At 45.5% G+C, this 21,202-nt stretch overlaps 2 protein-coding genes and 1 non-coding gene across 5 annotated transcripts in view; all 3 read left to right on the forward strand.

Moving 5' to 3' along the window:
• ATG16L1 (autophagy related 16 like 1) overlaps positions 1-13,720 on the forward strand; it is a 28,109-nt gene extending 14,389 nt beyond the window's left edge. For 2 of the 3 annotated variants that reach the window (XM_075937414.1, XM_075937413.1), the window contains 9 exons: positions 139-244; positions 2,232-2,302; positions 5,132-5,203; positions 7,223-7,343; positions 8,509-8,614; positions 9,509-9,658; positions 10,047-10,094; positions 11,676-11,777; positions 12,155-13,719. In XM_075937414.1, the coding sequence (XP_075793529.1) occupies positions 139-244; positions 2,232-2,302; positions 5,132-5,203; positions 7,223-7,343; positions 8,509-8,614; positions 9,509-9,658; positions 10,047-10,094; positions 11,676-11,777; positions 12,155-12,248 (870 nt within the window). In that variant the 3' untranslated portion in view covers positions 12,249-13,719. Of the gene's footprint in view, positions 1-138; positions 245-2,231; positions 2,303-5,131; positions 5,204-7,222; positions 7,344-8,508; positions 8,615-9,508; positions 9,659-10,046; positions 10,095-11,675; positions 11,778-12,154 lie in introns of all 3 variants that reach the window. The other variant, XM_075937412.1, reaches the window with a different exon arrangement.
• Positions 3,512-3,771, forward strand: LOC112547095 (small Cajal body-specific RNA 6). Its single transcript, XR_003090846.2, has one exon.
• Positions 13,721-18,952: 5,232 nt separating the features above from the next.
• Positions 18,953-21,202, forward strand: part of SAG (S-antigen visual arrestin) — a 30,787-nt gene continuing 28,537 nt past the window's right edge. Inside the window, exon 1 of the mRNA XM_075937415.1 lies at positions 18,953-21,153. Within this exon, the coding sequence (XP_075793530.1) occupies positions 20,902-21,153 (252 nt within the window). The 5' untranslated portion in view covers positions 18,953-20,901. The remainder of the gene's footprint in view (positions 21,154-21,202) is intronic.

Raw genomic sequence — 21,202 nt, forward strand, 5'->3', positions numbered from 1 at the left:
TTGGGCTAGATCACAGTTGTATGCGTCCTACACTTCAGCAAGCTCGTATAGTACTACAGACTGACAGTTCTGTTTAGTCTGTGCTGATGCCATTGGGGGTGACTGTGATTGTCTGTCTGTTTGCTCTCCCTTGTCCAGGACGCACATGATGGCGAGGTAAATGCAGTTCAGTTCAGTCCTGGTTCTCGGTTACTAGCAACAGGAGGCATGGATCGGAGAGTTAAACTCTGGGAAGTCTTTGGAGGTAAGCTTCTGCTCTGAGCTATTGCATGAAGAGACATAGGCCATAAAGAATACTTTGTGTCTTGTACAAAATTTAGAAACCCCTACAGGTGGTGCATGCAAAATAGATTTTTTTTCCCTAAAGTTTTTGACTGAGTTGCCGGTGGTGTTTTTAAGCTGAGTGTACTAGTTTGCAGTTTCAGACAAACACTATATAAATGGGAAGCAGTTATGTTAGATCAGCTGTAATACTACTCAGAAAATATAGAAGAAAAGCCAGGTTCAAGCAAATTGGCTATTATCTTTGAAAAGTTGTGGAGATCGGGAAAAATCCCGGATGACTGGAAAAAGGCAAATGTAGTGCCCATCTTCAAAAAAAGGGAAGAAGGATGATCCAGGGAACTATAGGCCGGTCAGTCTTACCTCGGTTCCTGGAAAAATCATGAAAGGGATCCTTAAGGAATCCATATTGAGGCACTTGGATGAGAGGAAAGTGATTAGGAATAGTCAGCATGGATTCACAAAGGGCAAGTCGTGCCTGACCAATCTGATTAGCTTCTATGATGAGGTAACTGGCTCAGTGGACATGGGGAAGTCAGTGGATGTTATATACCTTGACTTTAGCAAGGCTTTTGATACGGTCTCCCACAATATTCTTGCCAGCAAGTTAAGGGATTGTGGATTGAATAAATGGACGGTAAGATGGATAGAAAGATGGCTAGAAGGCCGGGCCCAGCGGGTAGTGATCAATGGCTCAATGTCAGGATGGCGGTCGGTTTCTAGCGGAGTGCCCCAAGGTTCGGTTCTAGGACCGGTTTTGTTCAATATCTTTATTAATGATCTGGATGAGGGGATGGATTGCACCCTCAGCAAGTTTGCGGATGACACTAAGCTGGGGGGAGAGGTAGATACGCTTAAGGGCAGAGATAGGGTCCAGAATGACTTAGACAAATTGGAGGATTGGGCCACAAGAAATCTGATGAGGTTCAACAAGGACAAGTGTAGAGTCCTGCACTTGGGACAGAAGAATCCCAAGGATAGATACAAGCTGGGGACCAACCGGTTAAGTAGTAGTTCTGCAGAAAAGGACCTGGGGGTTATAGTGGATGAGAGGCTAGATATGAGTCAACAGTGTGCCCTTGTAGCCAAGAAGGCTAATGGCATATTAGATTGCATTAAGAGGAGCATTGCCAGCAGATCCAGAGATGTCATCATTCCCCTTTATTCGGCTTTGGTGAGGCCATATCTGGAGTATTGTGTCCAGTTCTGGGCCCCCCACTACAAAAAGGATGTGGACTCATTGGAGATGGTCCAGTGGAGGGCAACCAAAATGATTAGGGGGCTGGAGCATATGACTTATGAGGAGAGGCTGAGGGACTTGGGTCTGTTTAGTCTTCAGAAGCGAAGAGTGAGGGGGGATTTGATAGCAGCCTTCAGCTTCCTGAAGGGAGGTTCCAAAGAGGATGGAGAGAGGCTGTTCTCAGTAGTGACAGATGGCAGAACAAGGAGCAGTGGTCTCAAGTTGTGGTGGGAGAGGTCCAGGTTGGATATTAGGAAAAACTATTTCACTAGGAGGGTGGTGAAGCACTGGAATGGGTTACCTAGGGAAGTAAAAGCGACGAGGAGTCCTGTGGCACCTTATAGACTAACTGAAGTGTAGGAGCATAAGCTTTCGTGGGCAAAGACCCACTTCGTCAGATGCAAGTAGTGGAGTCTCCATCCCTAGAGGTGTTTAATTCTCGGCTTCACAAAGCCCTGGCCGGGTTGATTGAGTTGGGATTGGTCCTGCCTAGAGCAGGGGGCTGGACTTGATGACCTTCTGAGGTCTCTTCCAGTTCTATGATTCTCTGATTGAAAGCCAGTGCCACTATGTGATTAGTTTTTGTGTTGCTGTATTAATTGTCCTAATTCATTAATGTTGGCCAAATAGAACTAACAAGGAATTTGAAATCCTTCCCCTGTTTATATCCACTCCAATCTGTTGCTTAACTGTTTCTTTCTGCATACAGATAGGTGCGAACTGAAAGGTTCACTGTCTGGCAGTAATGCGGGGATTACAAGTATCGAGTTTGACAGTTCTGTGAGTATTTGTGTAATGCCCATCATCTGTGTTTGGGGAGAAAATCGCAGTAGGTTGTGCTCGGCTACCAGTTTCATTTATATGCTTTGAAATACATACCCAAAAAAGCAAGTTAAAATATTTGTAGAACGGAACAAGTTTTAAAATATAGTGTGTAAAAAAATAAATAAATAAATAATAAAAAAAATAAAATAAATAATAATAGGTTGTCTAATTTCAAAGGGTTTGTCTAGAAAGAGGCAGTTCAGTGAATTAAGTTTAAACGAATTAAAGCCACTGTATTACGAAATGGGGTATGTCTGCGCTTCAAACAGTACAGCCACGCTGCTGCAGTGTTTCAGCATAGACCAACTCTGCAGCAACAGGAGGGGTTCTACTGCTCTAGTTCATCCACCTCCTCGGGAGGGAGTAGCTAAATCAATGGAAGAACTGTCTACACCAGAAGCTAGCTTTTGTGTTTGAGGTGTTGATTTTTTCCATCCCTTAGAATAACAGCTATGTCATTGTAAATTCCCAGTGTAGACTAGCCCTAAGAATATCCACATGGGTTTAATGTATTCATTTCAAATTCACACTACAGTAAACTTCCGATAATCCGGCACCTTTAGGATCTGGGGGTGCCGGATTATCGGATATGCTGGAGTACCGGAAGGGGGGCTATGAGAGGTCTGGGGTGGGAGTGGGGGATCAGCAGGGAACTGCGCAGGATGGGAGAGGGCGGTGCTGCGGGACCAACCTGGCAGCACCCCAGCTGCTCTGCCCCCAGCTTCCCCAAGTCAGCTGCTGGTCGGTTTCAGCAGTGGCTGACTTGGGGAAGCCGGGGGCAGAGCAGCTCCAGTTGTCCAGCTGGCTAGAGCACTTCCGGGTTCCAGTTGGTGCCGGACTATCAGGAGTGCCGGACCACTGGATGCTGGACAGTTGGAGTTTTATTGTAATAAGTATTTTGAATCAACTTTCCTGAGTGTCTTTCTTTCCTTCCCATCCCACCCTGCCCCCAATAGACCAGTCCTAAAATTCTCATTTGCACTTCACTTTATAGAAGATAAACAAAATCCAGACATCTGGGCTATCAGGAATTTTTTTAATGGGTTAGGTCTTAATCCAAAGTATTGCTACCTTCTGTGCTCATTTAAGCTATTGGAGATGCATATATCTGCTTCTGTAATAAACATTTCTCAAGGTGGTGTTCAGGTTTAGATGTCTCACTGAGGTCTGTGATGAATAGTAAAAGGTCTGACAGATTACACTTCCATCACCCTTTCAACTCCCAGCAGTTTCTCACCCATCATACTCCAGTAATGTTGTGACTGGGGGAGAGTTTGCTGACAAATTGTGATGCATTCCGTTTGTGTTCCCTAGAGCGCCACAGGCACAATTCTGATCTGCATCCAACAGAACCAGTCAAAAGGAGTATGGGGTTTTGGAGGTGCATATCTGGGTACATGATCTCAGACTTCCTTTCTGAGACCTCTTTCGTATCCTGTCAAGTTGAACTTCACTGTGGATGAACTTGAGGCCAAGTTTGAAGCCATCTTTACAGTTTAGCATTTTTGCATTGTTGACACAGCTCCAAAAAATCATTTGTTGGTCTTCACCAGTTCATTGGAGCAGGGGTCTCAAAACTGTGGGGCTTTCCCTACTGGAGGGTGCAGAGGAATGTCCACGTGGGCATGGAGGACCTAGGCCAGCCCCCTTGGGGGGGGAACAGCTACCATGCAGCGTCACTCTGACCCCAGTTTCACTGTGACTGTATCGCCCGTCCCATCCACCTAGACACTAAAATTCTGGTTACCTACAGTAACCAATCTCCTCTGCACTGCTGCTGGAGCCTGGGGAAGCACATGGGTGGCTCTGGTAAGAGAAGTAGCAGTAGTTTCGCCCCCCCCCCCCCCCCCCCCGCCCTGAGCGCAGCTGCCCTACCTTCCTCCTCCCCCCACCACACATACCACAAGTCCCAAGGAGGTGTGGACTAGGCAAAGGCGGTGGGGGGAGGGGGTTATGATGGGGAAAGTTTGGGGACCACTGCACTAGAGAACTGGCTAGTGCTGCTAATCTGCCTGGAGAACCTTGTTCCAATGTAGATGTCTTGATCATGTTTTAGATCTTGCCAGTTAAAACAGATACATTCTGGTTCCCATGATATTTTTTTTCTGAATCATTGAGTCACGTGCGTGAGAGAGACAGTTGTGTGGGCATAAGCCTTGTCTTGGGATTTTTCTTGAGAAATAACTTTGCCGTATAGTGTCTTGAAATATATTTTCTGTCTAGAGTGAAAGGAAGGAGGCACCATTCCTAAAAATCCATCTCTCCATTTCCTGACCAGAACTTACTAGTTTTTATTACCTCTGTCAAGAACCCAAGAGGTGGGAGTGAAATTGACAAGAATTAAGCCAGCATCACATTTGGGTCAGTTGGACTCAATAGCAGAGGCAGATGCTAGAGCCATTTGTGGGGAAGGAGAGCCAAAAACCAGAAGCTGTGTAAAGGCAGATTGGTAAAGAACCTCATTCACCATCTTTGCAGCAGCAAGGGGGTATGAATAGAAGTGGGATGGAGAAAATCTCTCTCCCTTCCAGCACTATCAACCATTGAATCCATGGATGTGGCTCATGGGGGTGGAGGCGGGAACATTGAAAATCTTTCTTGTCCAAACTTAATTTCCCCACCCGTGGCTTTCTTAACAGAATAGTGCTAAAAGTCAACTCTGTGGATTGTTGGTTTTAACGACTATCTGATAATATTGAGACTTTCCGGAAATACTTGCTTGGTATAGTAGCTTACTTCTCCATCACTGTAGGAAATTGCCTTAAATTGCTCTTGTTTCTGCAGGGCTCTTATCTCTTAGCAGCTTCAAATGACTTTGCTAGCAGAATCTGGACTGTAGATGACTCTCGGTTACGGGTGAGTCTCCTGAAGAAGACGAACAATATTATAGGATGTTTCTGCCTAGTATTATATTTTTTTCTTATGAAACACACTGGAAAATTGCAGATTCCACTGTTTTGAGATCTTGCCAAAGTGGTGGGGTGGCTTTTTTGGGAGGTGGGATGGATGTTTGCGCTCTTGTAAAATATGAGTTGATTTGGCTATCCCTTTTTAATAGCAGAGCACCTTTATAGCATAGCCTAATGTTCAACTCTGGCCTCTCAGAAACCTCTCCAGATATATGAACTTTCCTTCCTCTGCACACAGGAAGTATTAACCTTTGACTCATTTAAATGTTAAGACTTAGCAGTCTTAAAGACCCAAAGGCTCTAGCCTGGGTCAGGGTATTTGTAGTAAAGGTCAGGACAGGTTGTGGGCTTCTGTGAATTTTTGCTTATTGCCCATGATCTATCCCTGATTTTTGCTGCAAATATCTGACACAATCTTAACCTCAATCATCTTTTACATGGTGTAAAGAGTCCCCATGCAAAACTCCCCTGAGCCTTCACAAAATCTTTATGCAATTTCCAGTGTCCCCGATGACTTCTGGCTTTGGGTCAGTCCAGTCACGGCTCACTGAATTAATTCAGTGCAGTGAATGGGTTTGGTGCATGAATTTCTTTCCTTGCAAGTGCACTGAGAGCAATTGAATTTAATTAATATTAAATTCTGCATCCAGCTATTTATTTATAAACAAGTATTCGCTGTTAATGGCAGTGCAGCAAGGGTTGAAATAAAATATTTTCTAAGATTCTGTCTGTCCATAAAATTACGGTATCCGGAGTTTGTCGTGTTGTCTTGGGAGTTGATTTTTCAGTTTGTCAGACTCTGCTCCCATTTCATTTCCATTTTTAAGTCTTCTAGTAATTCTGGAGGGCTGTGTCTAGACTGGCCAGTTTTTCCAGAAAATCAACCACTTTTCTGGAAAAACTTGCCAGCTGTCTACACTGGCCGCTTGAATATCCGCAAAAGCACTGACTTCCTACTGTAAGAAATCAGTGCTTCCTGCGGAAATACTATTCTGCTCCCGTTCAGGCAGAAGTCCCTTTTGCGCAAAAGGGCCAGTGTAGACAGCTCAGATTTGTTTTCCGCAAAAAAGCCCTGATCGCGAAAATGGCGATCGGGGCTTTTTTGCGGAAAAGCGCGTCTAGATTGGCATGGACGCTTTTCCGCAAAAAGCGCTCTTGCAGAAAAGCATCCGTGCCAATCTAGATGCTCTGTTCCGAAAATGCTTTTAACGGAAAACTTTTCCATTAAAAGCATTTCTGGAAAATCATGCCAATCTAGACGCAGCCTAGGAGTGTGCAAGTCAGAAATTCAGTTTCTTTTGGCAAGGATTTCTCTGATCACTTTCCCTGTTCCTGGCAACCTGTTCCCTCATGCTACATTAGACAGAAGCAGTCATAGAAATCTGCTGGTGGGAACAATTCTGGAATCTCTGGCTATTTCAGGCTTTCAAGCTGAGACTTCAGAGTTAAAATTGGAACCTTTTTCCTGTACTTGGCAGAAAGTGCACTTCTAAAATCTGGAGACCTCATCACTCCAACTCTTAGCGTACTTTAGTCCATCCCCCGGTCTCTCCTTCAAGACTCTATTGTAGTTACCAGTCTTTCAGCTAACTGTATGCGGGGTGTTAGAAAAGAGTCATAGATTCCAAAAGAACGACTCCTTAACTAGCTAAAGGAGTTACTTTCTCTCTTAGTTACATCTCCTACCCAGAGGCTGAGGATGCTGCCTCTGCAGTACTCTTGGCACTGGCTGACTCAGAGAAGCAGACTGGGAGTCAAGGCTACATTCTGTTTAACCGGAATGGAAGGGTGGGGGCGGGGATATTTGTGACCCATGCCTTTAGTTTGTATGCCACTAAGATGGGAGGAGTTGAATCAAAGACTTTGTCCCCATTAAGCTGTTGAATGGCAAGATAAGAGCCATGAGCGCAGGAAGCAAATGCCTCTGAAGCTGCTCATTTACCCCGTGTGTATCTTCTCTCCCCAGCACACACTCACAGGCCACAGTGGGAAGGTTCTGTCAGCCAAGTTCTTGTTGGATAATGCACGCATTGTGTCAGGGAGTCACGACCGGACCCTCAAGCTTTGGGACCTGCGCAGCAAAGTTTGTAAGGAATTTATTTCCACGCCCTTTCTGTTTTTCACACACCTCTATAGTGGATGTAACCTGAAATTTTCCTTCAGCTTCATTGTTTCATTCTCTTAGGCCTGATCTACACTAGACCAAGTAGGTTGGCTTAAAGTACGCCATCCAGCTACTCAGGATTTGACTTCCTTAGGCTGAGCCACCGCAGCGTCTACGCTATGAGAGACTGATGGGAGCACACGCTCCCATTAGCTTCCCTTACTCCTCTCAGGATGAGGAGTAGTACAGAACGCCTGTTTGGGCTGCCCTCAGCATTCGAGTTGGGGGTCTGTACTAAACCAGATGCTAGAAGGTCGACCTCCAGAGGGTCAGTCTGCATAGTGTTGACATGCCCTTAGTGTCCCAAAGAGCAGAAAACTGTTGGGTTTTGCTGATATGTGGCTCTTGGTAATTGCGAACCAAGCAGGGTCAGGCCTGACTGTTACCTGGATGGGAACCTAAGAAAAGATCATGTGCCACAGTGAAAAGCATTGCTGATTGAGAGGGCAACTGCATTCTGTAGACCCTCATGTCCATCAAACTGTATGGTGGGCTTTTATTCTTCTGTGGAAGCTTGAAGGCAGGTTAGATCTTACAATCCTGGGCTGGTCTTAAATCCCCTTTTGAAAACCCTACCTGCAATTTCTTGCCTCCAAGACATGCAAATGGTAGGATTAAGAATTCAGTTCTTCATAACAGAAACATTTCTTAAAATATTTTTCCTGGTTTCTGTTGTACAACTTGGCCCAGAAACAGCCTTTCTTCCTGTGGCGTCCTACACCCTTGGTTGAGTGGAAAGGGCAGCGTATCATATTGCTCATCTGTGACTTATCACCACTTCATAATTAGTCAGCCGTCCTTGTACAGTTATAGCGTGTTGGGCATGGCAATCAGATTATTCAGAAAAATAGTGCACAGTTGTGGATTTTGGATCTTCAGCAATCAGTTTCTTCTAAGACAGGCTCACCTGTCCTGTCACCTTTCACCTCCCCCCTATGGTCCCAAACTCTTCCTAGGGTACTAGTTTCAGTGCAGCTATTGAATTTTTGTTTGCTGTTAAATGGCTTTAAAATACTGCTGTCAATTTGTACAGCACAATGGAATTGGACTGTGCTGTTAGTGACTCCCTCATCCCCTCTTTTTTCTAGGTATAAAAACAGTATTTGCAGGATCAAGCTGCAACGATATCGTGTGCACAGAGCAGTGTGTGATGAGTGGGCATTTTGATAAGAAGATTCGCTTCTGGGATATCAGGTAAAGCTATCTTTTGACACCGGTGGGGGAGTGGGCTTGGTTAGATCCTCTAACAATCATTTAATGCTAAGGAAAGAATATAAGATGAATCTGAATTGTGACTCTCCTCCTCTCCCCCTACCCCCCATGGTTTCTGAGCTCTCTTATTGCTTGGAATATTTATTAAAGGACTATGAGGAAGGCACCAAGCATAAATAACCTTTTTGCACACTCAAACTGTTATTTTGATGTCTGAGCTATTAGTAGCATGGTGTATGATATAAAAATTGACAGCAGAGTAGCCCCTGAGTAAGGAAATACCTTGCATTGTCATATTTCTACCTTTCTGGCTAAGTATCCCTAGGTGGTTCTGAAGAAAGTTCTGGTCAGTCCTTGGTTAGGCACAAAATATCCACAATGTGAGGCTTTAATTGGGGAAATAAGAAAAATGAGGAAGTAGATAATGAATACATAGCAAATACTTGTTCTTTTCTCCCTGGGCACTGCAGCATTTCTGGGGATACAGATTTTGACCCATGATCGGATCTGCTCCTAAGGGAATTCTATGCCAAAAAATTAAATTCTGTGTACAGAATTTAAAGTTCTGCATATTTTATTTGTTAGTAAATAAATGTGAAGGCTCTAGTATGGCAGTGGGAAGGACAGGCACTAGCTGTACAGAGGTAAGAGATCAGCCTGGTTTGGGCACTCAAAAAACCACGCCTTTGCTGTGAAAGAGGGGCACCTAACTGCTCTTGCAGTCTCCTTTTGCTTCCCCATCAGAGGGTCATTTTTCTGTGGGGAAGCAAAGAATTCTGCAGGGGATGGGAATTGTGTGCGCACACAGTGGTGCAGTATTCCTCCTGGAGTCAGGATCCTTGATACCCAGTTACCCATGCTATTTTCTGTCTTCAGGACGGAGAGCATTGTGCAGGAACTGGAACTGTTTGGGAGGATCACAGCTTTAGACCTGAACCCAGAGAGAACAGAGCTCTTGACCTGTTCTCGAGATGATCTGCTGAAGATAATTGATTTACGAGTCAATACTGTCAAACAGACTTTCAGGTGAGCGTGATTCCAGTAAGGTATGTGGCAAGTCACTGGATTCTGTGGCATATTTGTAAGTTGGGTGTTGCCTTTGTCCTTTGTATATGAAACTTTCCAATTAGTCCCTCAATGGTAAGGTCAGTCTTTGGAGCCATGACTGATGATGCAATTAAACACCAAAGGTGCATTTTTTTCAAGGTTTACCTCCACCTCTTTGAAAGACACAACTTGTCCCTCTTACTGGGGAGAACGTCCTACAAATGAGGTTGAAAGGATAGAGGTCTTTTGCATTAAATAATATGTAGAATTTATCCCAGTTAGTGCTCTTAGTCTTTGAGGAAAAGCTGGTTTTCCCAGGGCTCATGTTAGAGGAATGTAACAACTATCTGATTCTGGCTTGTTTCAGTGCCCAGGGATTCAAATGTGGATCTGACTGGACCAGAGTCGTCTTCAGGTAAGAGGCCAAATTGGGGAGTGGAGTTGTAGGGAAATGGAAGGGGCAGAGATACTATTTGGTTTACTGCAAATTCTTGCAAGCAGAGTTTCAAAACAGCCATCTACTGTCAAGCTAATGACCAGTCAGCAGCATGCAGCGATTGCTTCTTGATCATTTGCACTACAACTCTAAACTCCATGTTTATTTTGCAAGCTAAAGGGTGGCTAGTAACACTAATCATGAGACAAAAAGGGACACTGGACAGTCAGCAAAACTGTTTTCAGACTTGGATTTCTACCAAAGGCTCACCATTTCTGAGCGTCAAGAAAAAGAGGACAGGCAGGGTTCCATATAGTTTGCGCACACATGGTATTAAAAGAATGTTAATGTTGGAAAGTCAAGGCTTGGAAAGCAGGAACATGCAAGATGGAAGGGTGTTCATGGGGCCCTTAATTTCCGTGGCTTTGATTTGTCCCCATCACGGAAACAAGAAAAGACATGTTGCTGAAACCAGGGTGACAACCCCTGCCATAGACTGCACGTCATTACTCCAAAGCATGCAGGTTATAGAACTTCTCAAGAAAATGTTAAAACAATTCTTACTACATGGAAACCACATTTTTCTAATCAATCGTTGGAGAATGAGAACCATTTTTGCTGAAATTCAAGTAAAAATAATCAGTCTGGGGTGTCTGGCAAGGAAAACTTCAGGCCAATTGGTTAAGGTTTGGGAAAATTTTATAAGTAAATGAAATTAGGAATTATTGGGCAACCTTAAGTATAGAAGGTGATACCAATTCTGCAAATTTAACAAAACAATCCACGTTCAGGATTTTTAAATATGACTGACAAGGATTAAATATAAAACTAAAATAGGCTACCATCTAAACATCGTGCTACACCAGACTAACATGGCTACATTTCTATCACATCTAAACAGTGTAACAGGTAAGAGTTTAAATGTTAAATACTTAAAGCATTGAAAAAAGCTAGGGCTAAACTTAGTGTGTATAGACATGGCTTATCCTAACCACTTTGCTTATGTTTATTCTTCAACCTACCCTGTTACCTCCTTTTTTCCTTTGTAGATAACAAGCTTTTTGGGGTGGAAGAGCTGTTTTATTGTGTGTTTAAGGTGCTCACCACAAAGAAGCCCTATTTCTCTTCAGGGTCTTTGCCTGCTATTGTGATGGGCTTGTTAGGTGCTTTATACCAACTTATATAGCACACCTTATTCATTGATTCAAAGTGCTTCACAAATGAGGTGAGCATCGTTATTCCCGCCTAAGGCACAGAGATAAGTGACTTGCTAGGATCACCCTTTTTGCCTAGGTAGATTTCACAAGAATCAACATTTCTTTAAGTGCTAGCCACCTGGATGTGCCATCATCATATGACTTGGGATGTCTTGATCTTGCTAATGAGTGTGAAGAAAAGCTGGTGAGACTTTAATATGTGCTAGTGCAGACTATCCTAGAACCACTAATGTCAATCTGCTTATTTTGGAAACTCTTGATGTGGAATAATGATTAGTGTGTGGACAAAAGCTGTAACTTCAAAATACTTTTTTTCTCTTCTGCACCTGATATGTTTCAATAGCCCTGATGGTAATTATGTGGCAGCTGGTTCAGCTGATGGGGCCCTGTACATCTGGAATGTGCTCACTGGGAAAGTGGAGAGAACTCTTGCAAAGCATCACAGGTGAGACAGAAAGCTGCCTGACTAAACTGATGCAGTAGCATGTGTAGAACCTTTGGTGAGGACATGTGGGATTGCAAATGTAGAGTTCCATTCCCACACCAATGTGCAGGGATTTTTATATGCCGCTTCTCTTTGGCTTTGCAATAGATTAGGAATTAAGGCTAGGACAGTTTTGTTTTTGGATTGCTTGTGCACAATTGGGCATTAATTATAATATTCTCTGAATATCTTAGGGGCTCCTAGCAATGCAGGTATCATAATAAGAGCTGAATGAGTGAGCTTATGTGCTTTGGAAATTATGGGGTTTAATTCCTCTTTTCCTAAATGCTGCTGTGGAATTCAGATCTGTTCTAAATTGACACCTGGCTTCCTTTCAGCTCCCCTATCAATGCAGTGACATGGTCTCCAGCCGGTGCCCATGTGGTCAGTGTGGACAAAGGAAACAAGGCTGTGCTGTGGTCTGAATTTTGATTGGAAGGAGAGAAGACAGTTTGAAATGTCTCACTTGAAGGGTGCTGGTCCACGGCTAGACAGAATGGAGGTCCAAGCCTAGATCCATCCTTCATACACTGGGCGTCATCCAATGGGCTTCACTTCTCAGAGGAGAGCTCTAATGGGGCAATCAAGGATGGAGGAGCCAGAAGCAGAGCCCTTTACTGCCTCTAAGTATTCTGCTGGCACTCAGACTCAGCAAGGGTCAGCTGATTTGGATGGTGAATGCTACTAGACATGCCTTGACATGCCGTTATCTATGCACAGGATGGAGCCGAAGGTACTAGCCAGATTCCCTCACCGGACAGCGGTGCCAAATATCCTATTATGCGAATGTATGTGTAGCACTTCTGACTTGGGAGTGTTGGGAAAAGTTTACCATGTATTCTGACCTAATGCATGTCCTGTCTCCCGTGTTCTGTTCCCGTGGAGTAGCTTAAACATGGGGTTGAGGGCATCCTGAAACATGGATAGGGTGGTCCTGGTCAGTCTGTAAAGTGATGGAACAGCTGTAAACTAATTTAAATGTTTCTGTTGCTCTGGCAATTCTGCCCCCTGTGGTGTTGGCTGAGTTTGGGGCTTCTCCCATTCTGACGTAGTCTGCCTGTCAGTTTGTAATCTGAGAACTCCCTGCGTTACCTTGAACTGTATTTCAGGGAACTATCCTTTCTTTAGGGTTGATGCATCTTCGTAAAAGTTCCCTCCAATAGTTCCTAGAGCGGAAGTACCAAAAAATGGAGAAAAGAGGCTCTTCATTCAAACCAATATATTCCTAGTTTCTGGGGGGGAGGAGAAGAGGTGTGACATCTGCTTTGGGCATGGTGATGCTGCCATGATGAGGAACGTGTGCATACCAAGATTTCCAGTATCAGAAAATAAACATATAGTCTCTTCTGCTGCCCATCCGGCCTTCTCTACTGGAGGCTGTTGGAGCACAGGGAACAATGGGATTGAATCCTGAATGTAATGCTCTGATGTTGGCAATGCCAGGCCACGTCCCCCTTTCTGAGCACATGTGCAATATTCTCCTTTGTGCTTGAGCCCTTCTGTGGCCTCGCATAGGATTTACACCCTGTATCCTCAGGCTTTCAAATACATGTGGGGGTTGGAGGAGTATTAACTGTGATGTTTTGTAACTTTTATCCAGCCAAACTTTTCCACATCAGATGGGCCTTGAGACAAGCCACCAGCGTTCCGCCGCCTTTTTATTTGCACTTTATTTTGCTTCCTTCCTGAGCTTGTTTTCCAAGGAAGTGTTTTGACGGGTTAGGAAAGAGGGTGGTTTCTAGGACAGAGGTCTCTAACTCAGCCTTTCATTCAGACAACTGCTGCAGAGGGGAGTTGAGTATACAGGGCAAATCTTTTATTTATTCAGCTGCCCACCAGAACTTGATTGTAAATAAACCTGTGTTCTGCTTTTAAAACTGTGTGTCTCCTCACTTTGTTTGTGTTTCTTCTTGTCCTGAAAGAAAAGGGAACAAATATCAAGTTTCTTTAGTCCACTGGCAAAGAATGGACAGAGTGAGACTTAGATCTGGCGGTGGGGACAGCCTAGGCACTGGCTCCATAGGTGCTCTGGGGCTCAAGGACCCATGGGGGAAAAATAGCACCCACCAGCTATAGCTGCTTGGCAGGGCCTTGGAGACCAGCGGGTAGGAAGAGGCAGAGCGTATGGGAGGGGATGGGACTTTGGGCTGAAATAGGTGTGGAGCACTCACTGAGGGAAGAACTCGGCATCTGTACATAACGGATATCGCCAGTTGGTATCCATTGTCCTGTAGCCAAACTTGCCCTGTCTAGTATCAAGAATGCTGCCTTAAAACTGAAGTTAAAGGATCCAGTTCCACATTGTTCAAAGCTCCTAGCGTAAGGCACTGTGGCCCACATTTTGAGGCTCGAAAGGTTGATTATAAGGCTGGATATGTGGAGGAGTTCCTGAATTTAGGAACGCCCCATCAATTACTAGTTTCCCGGACACTTTCTACTGTGAAATCTATTCCTCTGTTGTTGCTTGAACTGCTACATCGCCTCGGTCTCCCAACGCAGTCTTAAAAATGTGGCATAAAGACTGGCTATACACTGACCACTAAAGTAACTTGAGAACAATGGAGCAAAGCCGTCCCCTCCTGTGGTTGTATTGGACAAATTACTTGTACAATTAAGAAGCTTCCTGGCCCAATCACCTCCAGTCTTGGTGTGGAAAGAAAATCAGCTGTTGGCCCTTAACCTGTAAGACCGAGCAACCATGATAAAAGCAGAGTTGCAGTTCCACTGAAAATTAAGGTAAAAGCCTGTTGGAATTTTAGAGGCACATTTTCATAGTGCTGCTCTTTGTCTGCTCCCTGAAGTTTCCCGTAGTAAATTGTGCATCTCCAGGTCCTTCTAAAAGGGTACTTGCCCAGTGCCCTGTTGACCTTAGAAGTATTGCAAATAAAGCAGATCACTAAGTGATGAGTCAGTGGGATGAAAGATTACCGGGGGATTAACTCTACGCTAATAAGAACTGGGCAGGCTGTGGTGGAGAGGATCAGGAAGGGTTTAAAATGTTATAATTTACGGTGGATTATTTGTATTTTTCTACAACATAAACAGTTACTGGGTTTGTGGTTCTTATACCAGAAAATGTTTTGCTTGTTTGACACTAAGCAAATTAACATTGAACACAAGTAAGTATGAACAGGTCAAAACATCTAACATTCTAAAAATAGACATTGTAATTTGCTATGTTGAATGATGTGAAGACCAGGACTTTAACCGGGGTCCAAAAAGAGCTAGATAAATTCATGGAGATTAGGTCCATCAATGGCTATTAGCCAGGATGGGTAGGAATGGTGTCCCTAGACTCTGTTTGTCAGAGACTGGAAATGGGTGACAGGAAAGGGATCACTTAATGATTCCCTGTTCTGTTCACTTCCTCTGGGGCATGTGGCATTGGTCACTGTCAGAAGACAAGATACTGGGCTAGATGGACCTTTGGTCTGACCCAGTCTGGCAATTCCTGAGAGAGAGGTATGTACTGTATCCTTGTAAATGAAGTGATCAACTCCACTCTTCTGCATTTTCCCGTTTCTCCAACCTCTTCTTTCTGTGCAGGTTGCACTCAGCTCTCTTTCAAACAATCGCTACTTCCAGAGACAAGCCGTGCATTCTGGTCCAATGAAGCAGGCATGACAGAGACCGTGACCAGCTAATAGTCTCAAGTGTCCGCTACACCTTCAGTTAACATGGGAAGAGAATTTGTCCTTGCTTTTCATTTTAGGGATCCTTACTGGATTTTTCACCGCCGTTACAGTGGCTTTAAAGAGTGGGAAGTAGAGGAGTTTGCTTTTGCTTTCATGGAAAAATGTCATCCTCCAGTTCAGACTCTGAAGACTATGGAAGAGCCATTTCACATTCCTCTGAGAAGGTAGCTGCAGCTTTCTGGAGGCTTAATGTTCTTACTCTTACCTCTGTTTTTGGGAGTCAGGTGAGTTTGTGCCCAAGGGCAAACTATGGGACCTAGTAGGGAAAGGAAAAAGTAACCACTAAGCATTGATTTGAAATGGGAGCCTGTGATGTAGTGTCAATATCTTGCTGGTTGCTATACTTGGGCTGTGGGTGACCCCTACTGGCCTCTGTCTGTGAGCACAGCCCAGCGGGGACCGCCTTGAGGACCCTCATGACAGTGACCAAACCGGTCCTACCAGTTAAGGGACGGGATGGAACAAAGGAAGTGAGTGTTGGGGGAAGGGTCAGTTGCTGGCTGGAATCATGAAGGAGACAGACTAAGGAGTGGGGCTGGGAGTGTCTGGGCCTAGGCACCTCATCTCAAGGGGTCTGAAGCATCCTGGCCCAGACTCCTGTAGCCATGTCACGTCTAGGCTGGGCTGTATCCTGGAAAAGCAATAAACCCTCTCTCTTCTACTGGCTGGCGGAGTCTGTTCTTGCTGCTATGGGGCTCCATGATCGGGGGAACCCGACTCGCCGTCACAGAGCCACCATCAACCAAGAACAGCTCCCTTAGCCTGCGTTTCCCATTATTATATTGGCTATGCCAGAAGAGGCAGCATCTTCAGCAGAAATAACTGGGAGTGGGGAGGAGAAGACAGGCTGGAGGGGCAGAGTGGTGGAAAGATGGGGTGGGAGGAATTAAGTCCTGTTAGCGGGATCAGATACCTCCTCTGCTTGCCTTGCCTTTGTCATCCTCTAGCAAAAAGCAGAGGAGCCTGATGGGGGTTCTATAGGTTCCTTGTTCTGCCTCCTTGCCAAAAGGGGATGTCTGAGTTCCATGGTGCCCTATGCCCCAGGAGCCTTGTGGTGGACACAGCGGAGGAGGAAGGGAGAGAACACAGTGAAGAAGATGCTGTGGACAGTTGCCTGCTGTAGCCTGTGTTGTCGAAGGGGAGAGCCTCTTCCCAGAGGCTCTGACTGCAGGCTAGTAGTGCACTCTTCCTGTATCCCTGCCTCTGAGAAACGTTGCAAGAGCAGCGCTACCGCCGACATCCACTTGTCGCCATCGGACATTTCTTCAGCTTGACTAGGCTTTTCTGGAAGGTAGCTGCTTCCGCAGCTTGGGCTTGAGTGAAATGTATCTGTCCTGGCAAGGGCAAAGTGTCCAGCATTCAACAGAAATGAACAGCAGAATAGCTGCATGTCGCACACGCCAGGCCCCAGGAAATTAACCGCAAGCTCTGCCTTACTGGCGTGGTTATGGGAAATTGTCTATCTCCCTGGAATAGCTTTCTGCTCTACGTGCTCCTATGTGCGCCTAAAAGTAGCGGGGAAGGGCAGAACCGTGTTCCTAAAACGTCCATCATTCCTGTCATGTCCCGAGAGCTAATTCAGCATCAGGGCCTTGTGCCAGCTCCTCCACCAGTAAATGAAGGCCTGTCACTGTTGTAAAGCGCTGGTGAGCATCTCTTCCCCTCCCCCAGTGCTGACCAGGGAAGCTCTCACAAGTAGTTTGTTCCCAGCCTGTGCGAGAGTAGTGCATGCTGGGGGTGGGGGAGGGATATCTTTGGTCTCTACCCTATCAGTGTTGGCTGTGTTCCAAATGGTATTGGTTTCACTTGCGAGGTGCAGGCCTATTTTTACTGTTCCCAATACTCTTGTCAGGTTCTTGTGGGCAGGAAGAGTTGGGGTTTCAAAAACCCCAGCAGGCTGTGGTGGCGCAGGCTCCTAGAAAGCCTGTAGGCATTTGTGAAAATCAATGCTGTGGATGTTTGCAGAAGCCACTGACTCAAAGCCAACATGGGTGAATATTCACACAAGCAAACTGACCTGAGTGCTTACACAGATGGGGAACATGTGGCCCCGGGGGGCAGGATCCCCCAGCTTGCCTGGCCCCCCAGCTCCTGCACCCTCCCTCTGCCCAGACCCCACGCCCCAAGCCATTTCCTGGCAGCCTCCTCCCACACACCGAACCCCTAATTTCTGACCCCACCATAGAGCCCTAGAGGCCCCACAAAATCTATTAGCTAGGGTGCCCCTAGACTCTGGGGTGCAAGGGGAATGTGGAGAGTGTGTCTGTTTCTCAGGGGCTACATAGGTGACTTTTTTCTTTCACTTTTATGGGCCCCCAACTGATTTTTTTTTTGTTCCCCCCTGTGGGCTAGCACTGCCTCCCCCTTCTCTGACCCAAAAAAGGTTTCCCACTCTAGCTTACTGGAGCTCTGATTTCATGTGTTTATTTGTTAGGGAGTGGAAACAATACTAAGATTTCTCCAGTGAAAACTAACAAGTACCATGCCAGTATCAAACACAGCTGCATTTGAAATATGCCAAGAACTACCCACAAATTATTGTTGTGAACAAAAATTGAAATTCAAGAAAAGCAAAAGCTATTTTCCGACCATTCATGAGCTTAAAGAAGCTAAATTGGTCTAATTGTTTGTGTCTCTTGCACATGTTCTGAGTGCGTGTAATTTCCTCTTTATAAACTAACTAGAAGATTTACCCGCCGTTGCCTGGGTTCTTAACTCAATTAACTTTGTGTGTGGAGGGGGAGTGGGGGGGAATTGAAAATAAAATGAAAATGTCTTTGCTTCATTTAAATCATTGCTTTGGGGTGGGGCTAGGGATGAGGGGTTCAGGGTGCAGGCTGCCCTGAGGAGAGAGGACTACCCCAGCCTGCTCTCACCACAGCCTTTGTGGCCACTGCAGCTCCAGCGGGCACATCTGGGGGAGGGGTGCATGTCCCCTAGCTGGGGCAGGTCCAGGTTCGTCTGCACACTCCAGCCAGAGTGAGGAATGCAGCAAACTGCACTTTCCCCTCCTTGTCGGGTAAAGGGAACAGCCAGCAATTCCTGTACAAATCGGGGAAGGGGGAACTTCAGCCCCACCCCCGCTCTCCTGAAAGGGCACTTGGGGGTTGGGAAGCTCAGGACTGGGGCAGTCCCAGATGCAGGGGGGACACACCCGCAGTCAACCCCTTTCATCCGCCTATGGTTCTATGAGAAGCAATCCCGTTACACACATCATTCCATTTTCCTGGCATAACCGAACTTTAGTTGGTTTAAGCCTCCAAAGTGAATGCAAAGTTCAGTTTTCAAGCTCTTGTTATGCTGAGAGGAAGCAGAATACCAGCTTTGGTGGTCCTAGTGCTCACCCTTTAGGATAGTGATAGAAATGTAGCCGTGTTAGTCTGGGGTAGTTGAAGCAAAATGCAGGAGTTCTTGAACAAACGGACTCACAGACAAACGGTCTCAAATACGTGAGAAGAAAACAGTTATACCAACATAAACCCTTGTACAATGTGCCAGAGGGATGTCAGTGACACAAACAGATAAGCTTTGTGGTAACTCCACAGTTCGTCGGTTGTGGAAATAACCTACCTATTGATCATGTACTTGCAAATCTTAGAATAGCCTGTGTTTGAGGTTTGTCCTAATGCTTACAAATTCAACGTCTCCAACAGTTCTTTGTTTAGCTCCTTATTAGGTTACATGATTTGCAGCCCCAATAGTAAAAGAGATGGAGAAAGAGCTTTAGAATAAAGCTGCTTTCCTCCTGCTCCATGTAAATCTGTGCTGTCTTTACACCCGATGGATCTGGGAGGACAGCGCTGTAGACTCTTGAGGAGCTGGGGTCCCTTCCGTAATACTCGGCACTGCTGAGCTAGCCAATCTGTTCTTAATCCAGGTACAATATTTGCTGCTTGAGGAGGATTAGTTCTTTGAAAACGTGGACAGTGAGAAATACAAACCCATTTTCAATTCGGGCTACACATGGTCTTCCGTTCTCACCAGCAGGCTAGTGAGTCACTCCACCGATAGGAAAGATCTGCTGGACCTGGCCGCCTAGGAAATCCACCTTTGTTCAGTGGTTTAGGAGCAGTTCTCATTGCTCTGTGAACTTTCTCCATTGGCAGCGGTTGTGGAATTTGGAACATTGCAAGGTATTTAAAGATACTGCTCTTTCTTTCCCCAGTTTTTCCCCTTTCAAATCCTCCCGGTCATTTGCTCTGCCAGCAAATTCCATACTGGTCTTGGAAAAACTGCTCCCACCTGGGCAAAGAGGGGAATGTGTTTAACTTTTCTCTCTCTCTCTCTAATCCTGGCCTTCCAAAATCCTTTCTTCAATCCACTGATTCCAGAGGTGAAGTGAAGGACCAGCTTGTTCCAAGAGCGAGTCTGAAACTCGTTTCTGAGGGTCCACGGTGTGTGAATTCCTAACAAATGTCTTCTGTCATATTGCAAAGACTGAGAAGCAACATAAGAAGCAGAAGTGGTTGAAAAATAGATGGGGAGGGGGAATCGAATGTGAAATCTAAATATTTTCATAGCCTATGAAATGCCCAGTTTTCATTGTCTAAGGATTTTTTTTAACTCCTCTTTTTGAAAAGTTGAAAGCTTTAGATTTTTGAAATAACTCTTATCCTGTGGTTAAACTGATCAGTCCCAATAGGCAGTACAGGTTGCGCCTACTTAAATTGAGACACTCTCATCTGGCAACATCCATGGCCTGGATGCCCAATAGAATGGATGCTTCTGGACCAGCGAGCCCAGGGGGAGGGAGGCCAGCAGCAGGCTGGGAGCCCTGCGGCAGAGGGGTCAGGTGGTGCAGAGAGCACAGCAGCTGGGGGCTCAGGTGGCAGAAGGGCTTTGGCAGTGCGGCTGTGAGTCCTGCGGCCTGAGGGGTCCTGCCAGGGCTGGAAGCACAACTGGCTGAAGGCTGCGGGTGGGGGGGAGTCCGGTGGCAGGGGACCTCCCCTGCTCCAGCAAATTCTGGGTGCCGGGCCAGGAGGTCCAACCTCTAACAAAAAGGGGAAACAACCCAATCATGCACGCTCAGAACAATCAACAAGCCAAATCATTTTGATTTGAATTTTCTACCAAACTTTCAAAAAATGCAAACTTTAGGGAGAAAACATGGAAATCCTTGTTTAAAAAAAAAAAAAAAAGTCTGGGTTAAAAGATCACATTTTAAACAAAAATTCTGATCAAAAGCTTGGCCTGTTTCTGCTTGCGCTAATTTGTGTTACTTTTTATCCCCCCCAAAGCCATTTGTGTGAGAATTTAGCTTTCATAGCCCCCATTGCTAGCTTGAAACTTGAACTTTGCACTAACTTTAGCGCCTTAAATGAAGACGGAAAGAGTAAAAGGAAAAGGAAACCATCCCCTAGCCCCAGAGTTGACTTGGGTAGTCTGTTTTAATGCACTGCACTGATCATTTTTTGGATCCTGTTCAACATAACTATAATCTCATTCCTCTCTTCTTGATACACGTCCAGTGTCAGGGATCTCTTGCTGCAGGAAGGCTTTGTTCTGTCCTGGTCTCTCACCCATCCGTGGAAATGAGCTGTGCAGAGTCTCCGAAAGGGGCTTCTCTTTCCTCAGTTTCTCTGAAGAATGCCAGTCCCCCTCAGTCGCATGTCGTCTACAAGAAGATGTCCCGTGATAAGGCTGTAAGTAGCACAGTAATTGCCGTACCAGTCTAAGCTATGGGCCACGGCC

Source organism: Pelodiscus sinensis, chromosome 10, assembly GCF_049634645.1.
Source record: "Pelodiscus sinensis isolate JC-2024 chromosome 10, ASM4963464v1, whole genome shotgun sequence".
NCBI classification, from domain to species: domain Eukaryota; kingdom Metazoa; phylum Chordata; order Testudines; family Trionychidae; genus Pelodiscus; species Pelodiscus sinensis.